The sequence below is a fragment of the Nelumbo nucifera genome, chromosome 1 (assembly GCF_055504915.1).
Source record: "Nelumbo nucifera cultivar China Antique chromosome 1, China Antique-T2T, whole genome shotgun sequence".
Classification (NCBI taxonomy): Eukaryota; Viridiplantae; Streptophyta; class Magnoliopsida; order Proteales; family Nelumbonaceae; genus Nelumbo; species Nelumbo nucifera.
This window is the reverse complement of record NC_142649.1, coordinates 182,085,694-182,099,946: the sequence shown is the minus strand read 5'-3', so window position 1 is coordinate 182,099,946 and position 14,253 is coordinate 182,085,694. Positions and strand designations below refer to the sequence as shown.

General features: G+C 41.0%; 1 protein-coding gene across 2 annotated transcripts in view; it reads left to right on the top strand.

Moving 5' to 3' along the window:
• Positions 1-14,253, top strand: part of LOC104600227 (exocyst complex component SEC10b-like) — an 80,372-nt gene that overhangs the window by 21,547 nt on the left and 44,572 nt on the right. For both annotated transcript variants that reach the window (XM_010263079.3, XM_010263077.3), the window contains exons 5-8: positions 12,814-12,915; positions 13,122-13,172; positions 13,286-13,391; positions 14,049-14,168. In XM_010263079.3, coding sequence (XP_010261381.1) covers positions 12,814-12,915; positions 13,122-13,172; positions 13,286-13,391; positions 14,049-14,168 — 379 coding nt within the window. The remainder of the gene's footprint in view (positions 1-12,813; positions 12,916-13,121; positions 13,173-13,285; positions 13,392-14,048; positions 14,169-14,253) is intronic.

The following is a 14,253-nucleotide window of genomic DNA, read 5'->3' as shown; positions in this document are numbered from 1 at the left end:
TCAAATCTGATTGTGGTAACCTGTAAAGGGTTGTTATCAGTCATACTAACAGCCCTTTCAGCACCCTCTCCAGTAGGTTTCTGTTCACCCCCAAAGAACTCCATGCTGAAACCACGGCTTTCCTTCTGAGACAAAAACAGATAGAATAGAGGAATAACAACTGTTCGGTCTAGAAAAAACTTCAGAAAAGATGAGTACACTGCTCAGAGAAAACAGAAACCCTAATCAGTCCAGTACACTCCCCAAAGCTGCCGCACCTTTCAAAGGTTTCAGAAGGAGAAACTTCAGAACCCTAATCAGTCCAGTAAACTTCAAAGAGGTAGCCACACCTCTCAGAGATTTCAGAAAAGAACACCCTTCAGTAACAGTTCTTTGAAGGGTTAAGGGGAAATAAAACAACCCAGAAATTTCTGGGCGGCACCTCCAAACTGAGATTTAAACCCTAAATCTCACCTCAGAAATTTTCTCTGATTCTTCCTGACTGCTGGGCAAACTCCAAGAACATAGGCATCCTGGGCAAGGCTTCGAATTCCACCAATCTCCAAGAATCGGGCCACGAACAGAACTAGAACTCCAGCCCTATTAAACTCTCATGTAGCTGGCTGGGATGAGCCTACATGAGAAGAGGAGCAGACCTAAACCTGCTCTGATACCAACTTGAAGTTACTGCTGTTAGCAGAACTTCTGGGTACAAAAATAAAACCAGAAATCGAAGAGGAAGAAAAGAGAAGAAGAGAAGAAGAGAAGAGAAGAAAGAAGGAGAGGAGAGAAGAAGAGAGGAGCAAAAGAATGATGGGCTAAAATCACTTAGTGCCGCCCAAGGCAGTATTATTTATATTCTCAATATAACTTTAGGTAAAAGGACAAAAATGCCCTGCTACATATACTAGTACAAGTAAGTTGTTTTGAATGCTGCTACAGTAACCCGAACCAGGAAGAGAAGGAAGAAGAAGAGGAAGAAGAAGAGGAGAAGAAGAAGGAAAAGAAGGGTCTGTCAAAATCTGATGGTCATACCATTCAGTCGACCCTCTTAATAGTTATTAGATTCTAATGACCTTTACAAAGACTAAACTGCCCTTATTTAAGTGTGGGGCAGAGTGTCTCTAATAAAACTGCCACATAAGCAAACCACTTAACAAACATAAGATGACTAAACTACCCCTATTCGGCTCACTTTAACACTCCCCCTCAAGCTGGAGAATATATGTCATATAATCCCAGCTTGTTACATAGATAGTTCACTTTCCCTGAGCTTAGAGCTTTTGTAAACAAATCTGCCCACTGATCATTTGAGCCCACATGTTCTGTGTTTATCTCTCCAGCAAGAGCCTTCTCCCTCACAAAGTGGCAATCAACCTCTATGTGCTTTGTTCTCTCATGAAAGACAGGGTTGGATGAGATATGAAGTGCAGCTCGATTGTCACAGTACAATCTCATGGGTTTATCCATGTGAAACCCAATTTCTTGTAGGAGATTCCTCAACCACACTAATTCACAGGTAGTGTGTGCCATGGCCCTATACTCGGCTTTAGCACTGCTTCTGGCTACAACCGTCTGCTTTTTACTCTTCCACGTCACAAGATTTCCTCCAAGAAATGTGCAATAGCCTGTAGTAGATCTTCTGTCGTTCACTCAGCCTGCCCAGTCTGCATCTGTATACCCAACTACTTCAAGTTTTCCTCCTGGTTTATACAATAGTCCACGACCTGGAGCTCCTTTCAGATATCTTACAATTCTAAGAACTCCATCCCAGTGAGGTATACGAGGGTTTTGCATGAATTGGCTCACCACACTGACTGTAAAGGAGATGTCGGGTCTCGTGATAGTCAGATAGTTCAGCTTCTCCACTAGTCGTCTATACCTTCTGGGATCTTCAAATACTTCTCCTGTATCACTGCTCAACTTAACATTTGGTTCCATAGGGGTCTCAGCTAGTTTTGCACCTAACAGTCCTGTTTCCTCCAATAGATCAAGAACATATTTTCTTTGGCACAGATTTACACCTTGTTTCGACCTGGCAACTTCTATTCCCAAGAAATACTTTAATGTTCCAAGGTCTTTTGTTTGAAAACGATTTTGCAGAAATACCTTTAGTTTGCCAATCCCCAATTTATCACTGCCAGTAATGACAATATCATCCACATAGACCACTAATAAGATCTTCCAGCTTCTGAGTCATAGCTGAACACTGAGTCATCAACCTGACATTGCTTCATTCCAATACTCTTCACCACTTCGCTGAACTTCCTGAACCAAGCACGTGGCAATTGTTTCAACCCATAAATTGCCTTCTTCAGTTTGCACACCTTACCATCCTCCCCCTGAGCAACAAACCCAGGTGGTTGCTCCATATATACCTCCTCCACAAGATCACAATGGAGAAAGGCATTCTTTATATCAAGCTGAAACAGAGGCCAATCATACATAACTGCCAGGGAAATTAGTACACGAACAGAACCAATCTTAGCCACCGGAGAGAATGTCTCCATGTAGTCCACTCCATACAACTGCGAATAACCTTTAGCAACAAGTCTGGCCTTCAGACGCTCCACATACCATCTGGCAAGTATTTCACAGTATACACCCATTTACAGCCCACAACATGCTTACCAGGTGGGAGAGTAGTAAGTTCCCACGTTTGAGTACGTTGAAGAGCAGAAAGTTCCTCCTCCATTGCCTGCCGCCATCCAGGTGAACTAAGAGCTTCTTGGACATTTAGGTATGGAAATAGAGGACAAAAGTGAAACAAACTGGCGATATGAGGTAGAAAGACGAGATAATGAAACAAAATTGGAAATGGGATGGAGGGTAGAACTACGTTTACCTTTCTGTAAGGCAATGGGTAGGTCAAGGTCTGAAGGTTCAGCAATAGGAGCCATGAGAGGATCCGCAGATGAGGTAGAAGCTGGAGGAGGGGCCGGTGTCGACGTGTATACACTTGCCGGATCGGTGGTCGTTCGGTGGTGATCTGCACTGGATGAGGTAATGAGTCTACTCCAACAACAACATCTGGAACTGGATCACTGACAGGAAGAGGAAGAGGAAGTAAGGGTGGATACGAAGGTGCTTCAGGTCTTGAGAAGAAGGGGGCAGACTCAAAAAAGGTGACATCAGGGCAGACATAGCACTTTCGGGTAATGGGATTATAACACTTGTACCCTTTTTGAGTCCGAGAGTAGCCAAGGAAGACACATTTAATTGAGCGTGCATCTAGCTTGTCTATTCCAGGACTCAGATTGTGGACAAAGCACACACAACCAAAGACACGAGGAGTTAATGGAAATGGAGATAAAGTGGGAAACAAGATAGAGAAGGGGGACCGACCATGAAGAATGAAAGGGCATTCGATTAATGAGAAAACATGCAGTGAGTACAACATCACTCCAAAACCGTTTCAAGAAGTTGACGGTTCTTTCGTTCAGCTACCCCATTTTGTTGAGGAGTGAATGCACATGAGGTCTGATGAATAATGCCATGCTGTTCTAAATATTGTTGAAATGAAGTAAGAAAGTATTCACGACCATTATCTGAACGGAGAACTTTGATTGGAACACCAAATTGTGTGCGTATTTCAGCATGGAATTTTTGAAAAATGGAAAATAATTCACTTCTTTCTTTCATTAAGTAAATCCATGTCATTCTTGAACAATCATCAATAAAGGAGACAAAATACTTGTACCCATTATAAGACTCTATTTTGATTAGACCCCAAACATCTGAATGAACCAAAGAAAAAGGACTCAACATATGACACTCAATTCTTGGACTGAAGGACACACGACGATGTTTCCCAAACTGACATGACTCACATTGCAAAACTGACAAATGACTCAAAGACGGAACCAATATCATGAGAGCCTTGAGAGATGGATGTCCCATTCGACAATGCCATTGTAGAGGAGTAAGTGAAGTCTGAAGAGCAATTGAAGATCCACTGTCGTCAAGATAATACAATCCACCTACTTCATGCCCCCCACCAATCTTCTTCCCTGTCGTGAGATCCTGAAAAACACAAGTGAAAGGAAAAAAGGTAACAAAACAGTTAAGAGCTTTGGTTATTTTACTAACAGACATAAGATTGAATGGAAACTTAGGTACATATAAAACAAATGATAAGGACAGAGAAGCCATGTCAACATTACCAACACCACAGATGGGAGATGAGGACCCATTGGCGAGTGTAACAGTTTGTGATGTGGAGGTTTCAGAAAGAGAAGATAACACACCTAGAGTCTCAGTCTTGTGATCAGAGGCTCCAGAGTCAATAATCCAGGGAGAGGTTTTAGATGACATGCAAGCAATACCTGAGTGGGCAAGTGTGGCAGTGGTATGCTGTGAAGTGGTTTGAAGGAACCGTTCATACTCATCACGCGGTACACTCACCATCTCCCTCCCAGAAGTAGATGTAGATGTGGGAGGAGTTCGGTCTGCCTGTTTACTGTCACTGATATCAACCTCACCTGCTACAGCATGATTAGCCCATTTAGAGGGAGGGCCATGTAGGTCATAACAGAAATTCACACTGTGTCATTCCCTGCCACAATGAGTACACTTCCTTGCAGAGTTATTCTTCCCTCTGCCACGGCCTCCCCCTGAGTCACAACTACCCCGACCTCCTCGGGAGGCATGCCCTCCCCTTCTTGTACTGTGTCCACCTCCTCTAGTTGTCACAAGTGCTGATCTATCAGACTGTGTGGGATTCTCCGTTTGTCCCAAAGAAATTCTATGAAGCCGTGAGAATACTTCCTCAAGTGTAGGAAGGGTAGAGCTCTCTAATATTTGGGCTTTAACTGGTTCATACTTCGATTTCATCCCCACCAAGAATCTTGTAACATCTAGTTGTTCCCTTTGTTGTTGCTGAACTTTAATATCTGGAGTGAGGGGATGATAGACATTGAGTTCATTCCTTATATTCTTCATGCAGGCATAGTACTCTTCTAGTGTTTTGTTTCCTTGTTGCAAATCAAAATACTCTTGATAAAGTTGATATACTCTTGTTGTATTATCTTGTCCAGAATACAACTTCTTAGCATGTTCCCATATATCCTTAGCCGTATCAAGAAACATGAAGTTAGCACTAATTTTGGGTTCCATACTGTTCCATAGCCAAGTCATGATTTGAGCATCTTTTTGTTCCCAATCATCAAACCCTAGAGAGTCAGCCGATGGTTTATCATCTTTTACGTGCTTCGCTTTCCTCTTTGCCTTAAGAAAAACTTCCACTGATTTACCCCATGGAACATAGTTCTCCCCATTCAGTTTAATTGAGGTCATTTGTACACTTAGGTAGTTAGGGGAAACCACCAGATTAGGTTTCTGATCATTATACCCATCTCCTATTGCTGCCATTGTACTCTTTCACAGTTGCCTCTAACTTGAATTCTCAGCTACAAGCTGACTGCTGTTATTCAAAGTTTGATGTTCCAGCACCTATAGCAGCCTCTAAACACAACAGTGGGTACACACGCCTTGTTCTTATTCACACTACTGCTGATTTCACAACACCACGAACCACATAAGCATCAATTTAACACTCACTAATCACATGTAAGCCCTCTTACAACCACTCAATAAAGATTGTGCACCACAAGCACCACAACATAGTCAAACCTGTTACACCCAGTTCAGACTAGTTTAACCCTTTTAAGAGGGCATTACACAACCACAAAGAGCTCGGCTAGGTCACTGCATTACACCTTACACTACTCGGCCACTTACAGCAACCCTAACACCACTCAACAACTTACAGCAGCCCCTACACCATTCGGCTACTGTACACAGCCCTTTCTAGGGCAACAATGAACCTAGTTCTCTAGGTTTTGATCAGTACTAACAGATTCTTGAAGGGTTTCTACCCAGAAATACCAGCAACACAAGAAGAAGAGATAACCGACCTTCCTTTGAGAGTCTCAACCAACCATTCGCTGCTGAAGTCACTTTTCTTGATGAAGAAGATTATGCGCAGCAGAGAGAGACGAGCTGTGATGTTTCAGACCTAGGGCGAACCAGTTCTCTCCATTGACTGACCAGAAACAACGGAAGAAGGGTCACGAACACTGCTGAGATGCTTTACGAACTGAAGTATGTTAGGAACATGGCTCTGATACCATGTTTCGAATGCTGCTACAGTAACCCGAACCAGGAAGAGAAGGAAGAAGAAGAGGAAGAAGAAGAGAAGAAGAAGAAGGAAAAGAAGGGTCTGTCAAAATCTGATGGTCATACCATTCAGTCGACCCCCTTAATAGTTATTAGATTCTAATGACCTTTACAAAGTCTAAACTGCCCTTATTTAAGTGTGGGGCAGAGTGTCTCTAATAAAACTGCCACATAAGCAAACCACTTAACAAACATAAGATGACTAAACTACCCCTATTCGGCTCACTTTAACATAAGTAAACAAAAGAACAAGAAAGAAGAAATAAGACTGAGCATATGGGACCACATAAACAAGAAATATCATGTCTGGTCCACTGTATCACTACAAAAACAATTTCAGAAATTGATAAGGAAGAAGAGGGAGGTCCAATATCAGAAGAGTTGAGAATGAGGAGAATTCAGGCCAAAACCAAATTTGATAAGGTGACTGAAAGAAGAGATTAAATGGAGACAAAGATCCAAGGTAACCTGGTTAAGGCTAGGTGATAGAAACTCTCATTTCTTTCACAAAATGGCAAATGCCCGTATGAGAGTTTCTTCCATCAGAAAGCTGGAATGGGAGGATAAAGTAGGGGAATCAGTAGCTGAAATCAAGTCAGTTGCTACCTCTTTCTACAAAAATTTATATAAAGAAAAATGGGACAAGAGACCTTTCCCTCTAGAATTACCCTTCAAGAAGCTGAGTTCAGATCAGAAGATGTTCCTTGAGAGACCTTTTTCAGAAGAAGAAATCAAATCGGCAATCTGGAGTTTAGAAGGGTACAGATCTCCTGGACCGGATGGTTTGTCTAACTTGTTTTATATTAAATGTTGGGATTTCATTAAGTCAGATCTGTTAAAGGTGTTCCAGGACTTTCACAGAAATGCATCTTTACATAGAAGTCTTAACGCTACCTTCATCTCCTTGATCCCTAAAGTGGAAGGGACCACAAATATTAGGGACTTTAGGCCCATCAGCCTTTTAAATAGCTTCGGCAAGATTCTTGGAAAGGTGTTAGCAGTGAGAATGAAACAAGTGCTAAGTAGTGTTATTTCTAAAAATCAGTTTGCCTTTGTTCCGGGGAAACAAATGCTTGATTCTGTCTTGATTGCAAATGAGCTTATAGACTCAAGATTAAGGGAGGGTTCTCTGGGACTGGTTGTAAAGCTGGATATAGAAAAAACATATGACCATGTAAACTGGAGGTGTCTGTATTAGGTGCTGGAGAAAATGGACTTTGGACAGAAATGGAGAAATTGGATAAAAGTATGTGTTTCTTCTCCCAAGTTCTCTGTGCTGATCAATGGCCAATCAGTGGGGTTTTTTGATAGTTCGAGGGGTCTTAGACAGGGGGACCCACTCTCTCCTCTGCTCTTTATCTGTATATCAGAACTCCTGACTCAATTCTCCTTAAAGGCAGCAGCTAATGGTTTGTGGGATGGTTTTGCAATTACTCCGGAAGCGGAAAAAGTCAATCTATTGCAGTTTGTTGACGATACTCTCTGTTTCCTTGATGCCTCTTTTGACCAGGTGGATGTTCTACTTGGTATACTTTGCTGGTTCGTAGTTGTATTAGGCCTTAAAGTTAATCTTCATAAAAGTAAGATAGTCCCAGTAGGCCCCGTTCCTAATCTGGATTCTTTTGCTAGGTTAATGGCCTGCCAGGTGGATTATCTTCCGGGTAAGTACCTTGGTCTCCCACTAGGTGCCAAATGTTATTCTTCTGCTTTATGGGATCCAGTAATTGAAAGAGTTGGGAAAAAATTGGCCTCCTCGAAGGTAAAATATCTGTCTATAGGAGGGAGAGTGACCCTTATCAAGAGTACCCTTGCCAACCTCCCTACCTACTTCATGTCTATGTTTCCTATGCCATCTAAAATTGCAAAGAAACTTGAGAAGATGCAGAGAGATTTTCTCTGGAGAGGGTGGGAAGAAGAGAAGAAGATGCACCTTGTGAATTGGGATCAAGTTTGTCTTTCTAAGGCAGAGGGTGGTTTAGGTCTTAGAAGATTAAAGGTGGTTAATTCGGCTTTATTGAGTAAATGGTGTTGGAGATTTGCTGCAGAAAGATCTTCTTGGTGGAGGTCCCTAATTGCAACAAAATTTGGTGTGGATGGGGGTAATTGGAAGTCTCAGGATCCATACCCAACATGGGGTTGTTCGGTTTGGAAAGGGATTCTAAAATCTCTTCCTGTGATGTATGAGGGAGTGGGGTTTAAGTTGGGAAGTGGGAATAGGCTGAATTTCTGGAAAGATCCTTGGTGCATGGACAGATCTTTAGCTGAGGCATTTCCCCTTCTGTTTCAATGTACAGTTAATCAAGAAATATCAGTGGCAGAGTCTTATGTGATTTCTAACAACTCAGTGATCTGGAATCCTCAGTTCAGAAGAGAGTTATTTGATTGGGAAATAGAAGGTGTGATGCAACTTCTGCAGATTTTACAGGAGCAGACGATAGACATTGCAGGTGAAGATGAGTGGAGCTGGTCCTGGAGTAAGGATGGCTGTTTCTCAGTCAAATCCCTTACTTTGAAGCTTAGTAATACGGGGGTTACTGAGTTCCCCTACCAGCAAGTATGGAAGTCTTGTGCTCCCTCGAAGTCTATATTCCTTGTATGGACTATGGTGCTGAACAAATATCTCTCAAGACTCAACCTGGACAGAAGGGGTATTCAGCTCCCTTCTCTGATGTGTGGGTTGTGTGGCTTATTGCCTGAGTCCACAGACTATCTGTGCTTACATTGTCCTATTTCTTCGAGAGTCTGGTACCATTTCATAGGTGCGGCTGGTCCTAATTTGGTCATGCCAAATTCAGTGAAAGACCTGCCGCTTTGCTGGAATCTCCAAGGAATAGAAGAATCTTCAGCAACAAAGCTAAGAGCACTGAGGAGATAGTGCAGCAGGCGGTCAGCAAGCTGATTTCGTGGGTGTCTGGTACACCTGATTTTAAAGAGCTGAATATTCCTGAATTATTTAGGTCTATATCCATTTGGGATTTGTAGCATGTCTTGTAATCTGAGCAGCTGCTTGTGGCTTGCTCTTCTATTGTACTGAGTTCTTTCTGATTCAATAAATTTATTACTTTACCTTTCAAGAAAAAAAAATAGTAAGCTTCCCAGCAAAAAACAGCAATTTTGTGGGGGGAGGGGGAATAGGTCTAGTCCAGACTTTTTAAACTAGGAACACCCGGGGAATAGAGATAGAAGAGAGGGATTTGAAGAAAGATGCACTAGTAAAGGTACCTGTCGGGACAGGGGGTCCAAATTCTTATGTCAGGTTTGAGGGGATCTAAGAAAACAGACTCAAATGATAGTAAAAAATCAGAAACACAAGCAAACTCATCATCCTGTAACCCTCTACGAAAACCAAAATCCTAATTTAACGACAATGGAAGAACCGGAGAAGAAAGAAACTTAGAGATCAGCTCTTTTTATAACAGGAAATTGAGTAAAGAGAGGGAAAGAGACCTTTAAGAGGTTGGTTGCCCGCCTAAATATCTTCCCAAAAGAGAGCATTATTTCCAGAGCTGACATCATATCGTACCAATCTGAGGAATCGGGGAGGATACTATGTATGACCTCCTGGAAAGCCATCTTTCTTTTGGAGGAAAAGTTACTTTATTGCAGAGTGTACTGTCTTCTCTACCTATTTATTTGCTACTGCTATACCCAATTCTAGCGGGAGTCGCAAAGGTATTATAAAAGAAAATCATTTTTTTTTTTTTTATGGGGAGGTCGGAAGGATGAGAAGAAATACAACTTGGTAAGTTGGAAAAAAAGTATGAAATTCTAAATTTCAAGGGGGATTGGGTGTACAGAGAGTGAAGGATGTTAACACAGCCCTTTTGGGAAAGTGGTTTTGGAGGTTTGGTGAGAGCCAAGGTGGCTTATGGAAAAGAGTGGTAATTGCTAAATATGGACAGAGCCTTGCGGGATGGTAGCCATGGGTATCTAATCAGTCTTACAGGTGCTCTGTTTGGAGGGGCATAAGGAAAGCCTTTGATCCTTTCTTTAAGGGAGTAAGGTTCAAGATGGAGATGGCCACCGGGTAAAATTCTGGAGGGACTCTTGGTGTGACGGCCAACCTTTGAAACAATCTTCCCCTATCCTGTTTGAGACTTTGAGTTGGTGCTGGACAAAGAAGCTTTGATGGGGACTACCTACAGGTACAGAATGGGAATGTGGTTTGGAATACCCTTAATTCAGAAGAAATCTAAATTAAGGGTGGAAATGCTTCTTATATAGCACTCAGGTGGATGGAGATAGGGAGCAATGACAAAAGGATGTTGGAGTGGGATAATTTTGGAATTTTTACTGTCATGTCTTTGTATAATTACTTTTCCAGATCAGAGGATCAGGCCATTCCAGTAAACATTATTTGGTGTAAGAATGTCCCTTCAACGGTAGCCATGTTATGGACTATTTGGGAAGAAAGAAATGGAAGGATCTTCAATGAAAAAAGTGGAACAGAGGTGGAAATCATAGAAGCAGTAAAGTTAAAAGCTACTACTGGGTGAAAACTTTGGAACACTTCCAAGTATTCTCACTGAATGAGATTCTGAGATCTTGGAAGGAAGTGGCCTTATCATTATCAGCCCAAGGAAAGAAAAGAATATTTATGGATTGGAGACCCCCAGCAACTAACTTTGTGAAGCTTAATTTGGATGGAAGTTTGCTTGGTAACCAGGATGTGGCTGGGTTAGGAGGTGTCTTTAGAGATTCAGAAGGAAAGGTGCTAGCTTTGTATTCAGGGCCTCCATAAAATGGTGATGTACTGACAGCCGAATTATTTGGACTTCTATATGGACTAAAATTTGCCAAGCGTTTTGGGTTCCTTAATTTGGAAGTGGAAGGGGACTCTCGGGTGGTCATCTCTTGGACAAGATGTAGCACCCAAATCCCTTGGATCTATAGGCATACAATTAGGTAGATTGAGAGCATTGCAAGAGAGTTGAATGTTACCTTTAAATGGATGAGAAGAGCAGCAAATGGGATGGAAAATAGTCTAGCTAAACAAGGGGCTGTGAGACATCAAATGTTTTGGGCAAAGCTGTAAAGTTGTGATCGGGGGGAAGAACCTTCCCACGCTGTTGTAATCTTCTTAATTGGCTCTAATAAAATATTCCTTTATTGATAAAAAAAGAGTAGCTTTCTTTGTGTGGACCACCTATTTAAACAGAATTTTAACCAGGGATAACTTGACCAGGAGGGTCATGCATCTGGAGTCCAGTAATTGTGTCTTATGTAATGGATGTGTTGAATCAGTCAACCATCTGATGTTACATTGTAAATTTTCCCATGAGGTTTGGTCAAGGATATGGAAATTATTTGCAAGGTGCCAACCAGCTGGTTGGTAAGGTCTTCTGCTGGTCTTAGCGGAGACATGGGATCAAATCCCTCTCCCGCCTGTGCCTGGGTTGGGGGATTGGCTACCCCCCCGTTGTGTAGCTCTCCAAAAGGTATCAAAAAAGGATATGGGAATTATTCGAGGTGAATAATTGCATTCCAGAATTGGTGGTGGATTTTATACAAAGTTGGAGAGTTGAAGACCTAACTAAGAGGGAGAAGGTGGTGAGGAATATTGCTCTTGCAGCAGTTTTTTGGTGTGTGTGGCAGGGGAGAAACACAAGGATTTTCAAAAACAAAAGCAGCTCGGCAGACACAGTTTGCTAGAAAATCTTGGGGAAATTGATTTCTTGGCTGGCTATGAACAAACTATTTAGGGATAAAAATTTCATTTCCTTTTTTGTATATTAAAATCTGTTTGTAAAGCAGAATGTGGGGTTATAGGATTGTTTGGGCATCGTCTATGTATATGCACAATGGCTTGTTGTAGATGTTTTTTGTTCTTGTTAGTGAACTTATACTTTACCTTTTCTCAAAAAAAAGTACAGCCTTCCAAGGTGTTGTAAGAATCGCTTGTTGAGATACCCCAACATCCCAACCATTCTCCGAACAGCCACGAATGCTAGCCACCACCTCGTGCCACAACCTCTCTCTCTCTCTCTCCAAAGGTTATTTCCACAACCACTTCCCTAGTACAACTTCATTCTTATGAGCTAGGTTCCCTAACCCCAAGCCCCCATCTTGACATCTTCCTTACTTTTGCTGACTACCTCCCACCTAATCAAATGATCCTTTTTTGCTTCCCTCATTTCCCACAGAAAGTCCCTCATCACCTTTTCTAACTTCTTAGCCTCCCTAGGGGGAATCCTGAAGACTGAAAGGAAATATTGGAAGGTTGGCAAGTGTAGCCCTAATCAAAGTCACTTACCTCTAAGGAGATGTAATTCTTTTTCCAAGCCCCCAATCTCTTTTCAAAATTTTCCACAACTAGATATTAGAAGCGGCTCTCCTTAGGGTTAGCACCCAAGGGAAGACCCAAATAAGTCAAGGGTCAAGAGGAAGTGGAACAATCTAAACAAACTGCAATAGCCTCTATCTCCCGAGCCTCCAAGTTGATTCCAACCAGACAACTTTTTTCAAAATTGATTTTCAAATTGGAGGCATTCTCAAAGGTGTTTATTAGTGAGTGTAAGATCCCTGATGCATGTATCACCTCATTTTCATTAATAAATAAAGTTTGACAGTTACTATAAAATATGTCCTTCAAAGTGGTTTTTGGATACAATGTCTATTTGGATTTAAAAGTTTTATTTTCATTTGTTTTTCATTTAGCTGGAGAAAGGTGTGGATGGCCTATTTGATAGCTTTGCAAGGCTGGATTCTCGCATCTCAAGTGTTGGACAGACTGCTGCAAAAATCGGAGATCATCTTCAGGTAGAGTATCTGCCCGTTTCTTTAATATGCTTTATTACCAATCTCTTCTTGTTCCATTTCTTTGCTTACATTTAAGGGTCAATGTTTTACTTGCAAAAAATAATATTTCTAGTTACATGTTATTGATAAAAAAATCTAGTTATATGATTGAAATAGGATTTGTATGACATCTGTTTTTTTTGATAAATGCAATTCTTGTTTGTCAGAGTGCGGATTCTCAGAGAGAAACTGCTAGTCAAACAATAGAGCTCATAAAGGTAAACCTTCATAAGCATTGCCAAAATTTTCCCTATTGCAGTAATTTTTGACTTTTTTTTGTCCATTGCATAATTAATTTATTAACACCAAGCTGCTATTTAAATTCTTGCAGTACATGATGGAGTTCAATAGCAGCCCAGGAGATCTGATGGAACTTTCAGCTCTTTTTTCTGATGATAGTCGTGTTGCTGAAGCTGCTTCAGTTGCACAAAAATTGAGTAAGTCATTGTTGATTTTCAAAATGCCAACTTTTGTCTTTCGGTTGTTTTGCAAAACCTGATGGTTGATGCTTCTATGATGTAGACTTGTTGTGTGTGTGTGTGTCCACCCCTCCTTTGAAGCAATGGATAATGCACATAGTATTTGAAAGTTTTCTTTTTTTTGATAAATTACATAGCATTTGAAAGTTATGGATAAGTTTACCTTGTTTTCTCAGATTGGCAGATAATATTGACAGTTTATTACGAGAGAAAAATAAAAGAAGAGCCATAGAATATCGTTTTCTATTTCCTTTAGATTGCAATAGTATTAATTTTACTTAAAGTAGTGAATCATGCTAGCAATGCTAAGATTGTAGACTTGTAGTAATTTTTTATGCTATAATGAATGAATTGATTTTGTGATGTCATTGAAGTTTAGGTCCCCTTGTTTTGCTTCATTTAATAAAATTGATGTGGTTTTCAGTAAAAAGAAACATTTCGAGTTATTCAACAAAATAGAGCAGGCTACGATGGTTTCTAAATACTTTATATGTTTTATTGATCCAAAAAAGTAAATTTGTTTCTATGGATTTCCTTGGTAGGTGCCATTTTCCCCTTGTTTGTCAAAGAATGAGGAGTAATGATGAATTATCCTGTTGTGTTATACCATTTTAGGGGCATTTGCTGAGGAAGATATTGGAAGACATGGCATTGCTGTACCATCAGTGATGGGAAATGCAACTGCAAGCAGAGGTTTAGAAGTTGCGGTTGCAAATCTTCAAGACTACTGCAATGGTGGGCTTGTTACTTATCTGGTATTTCTTTTGTGTTATTGTTCTTTAATTAGTGACATAAATGAGTTGTCTTTATGTCTTGGTTC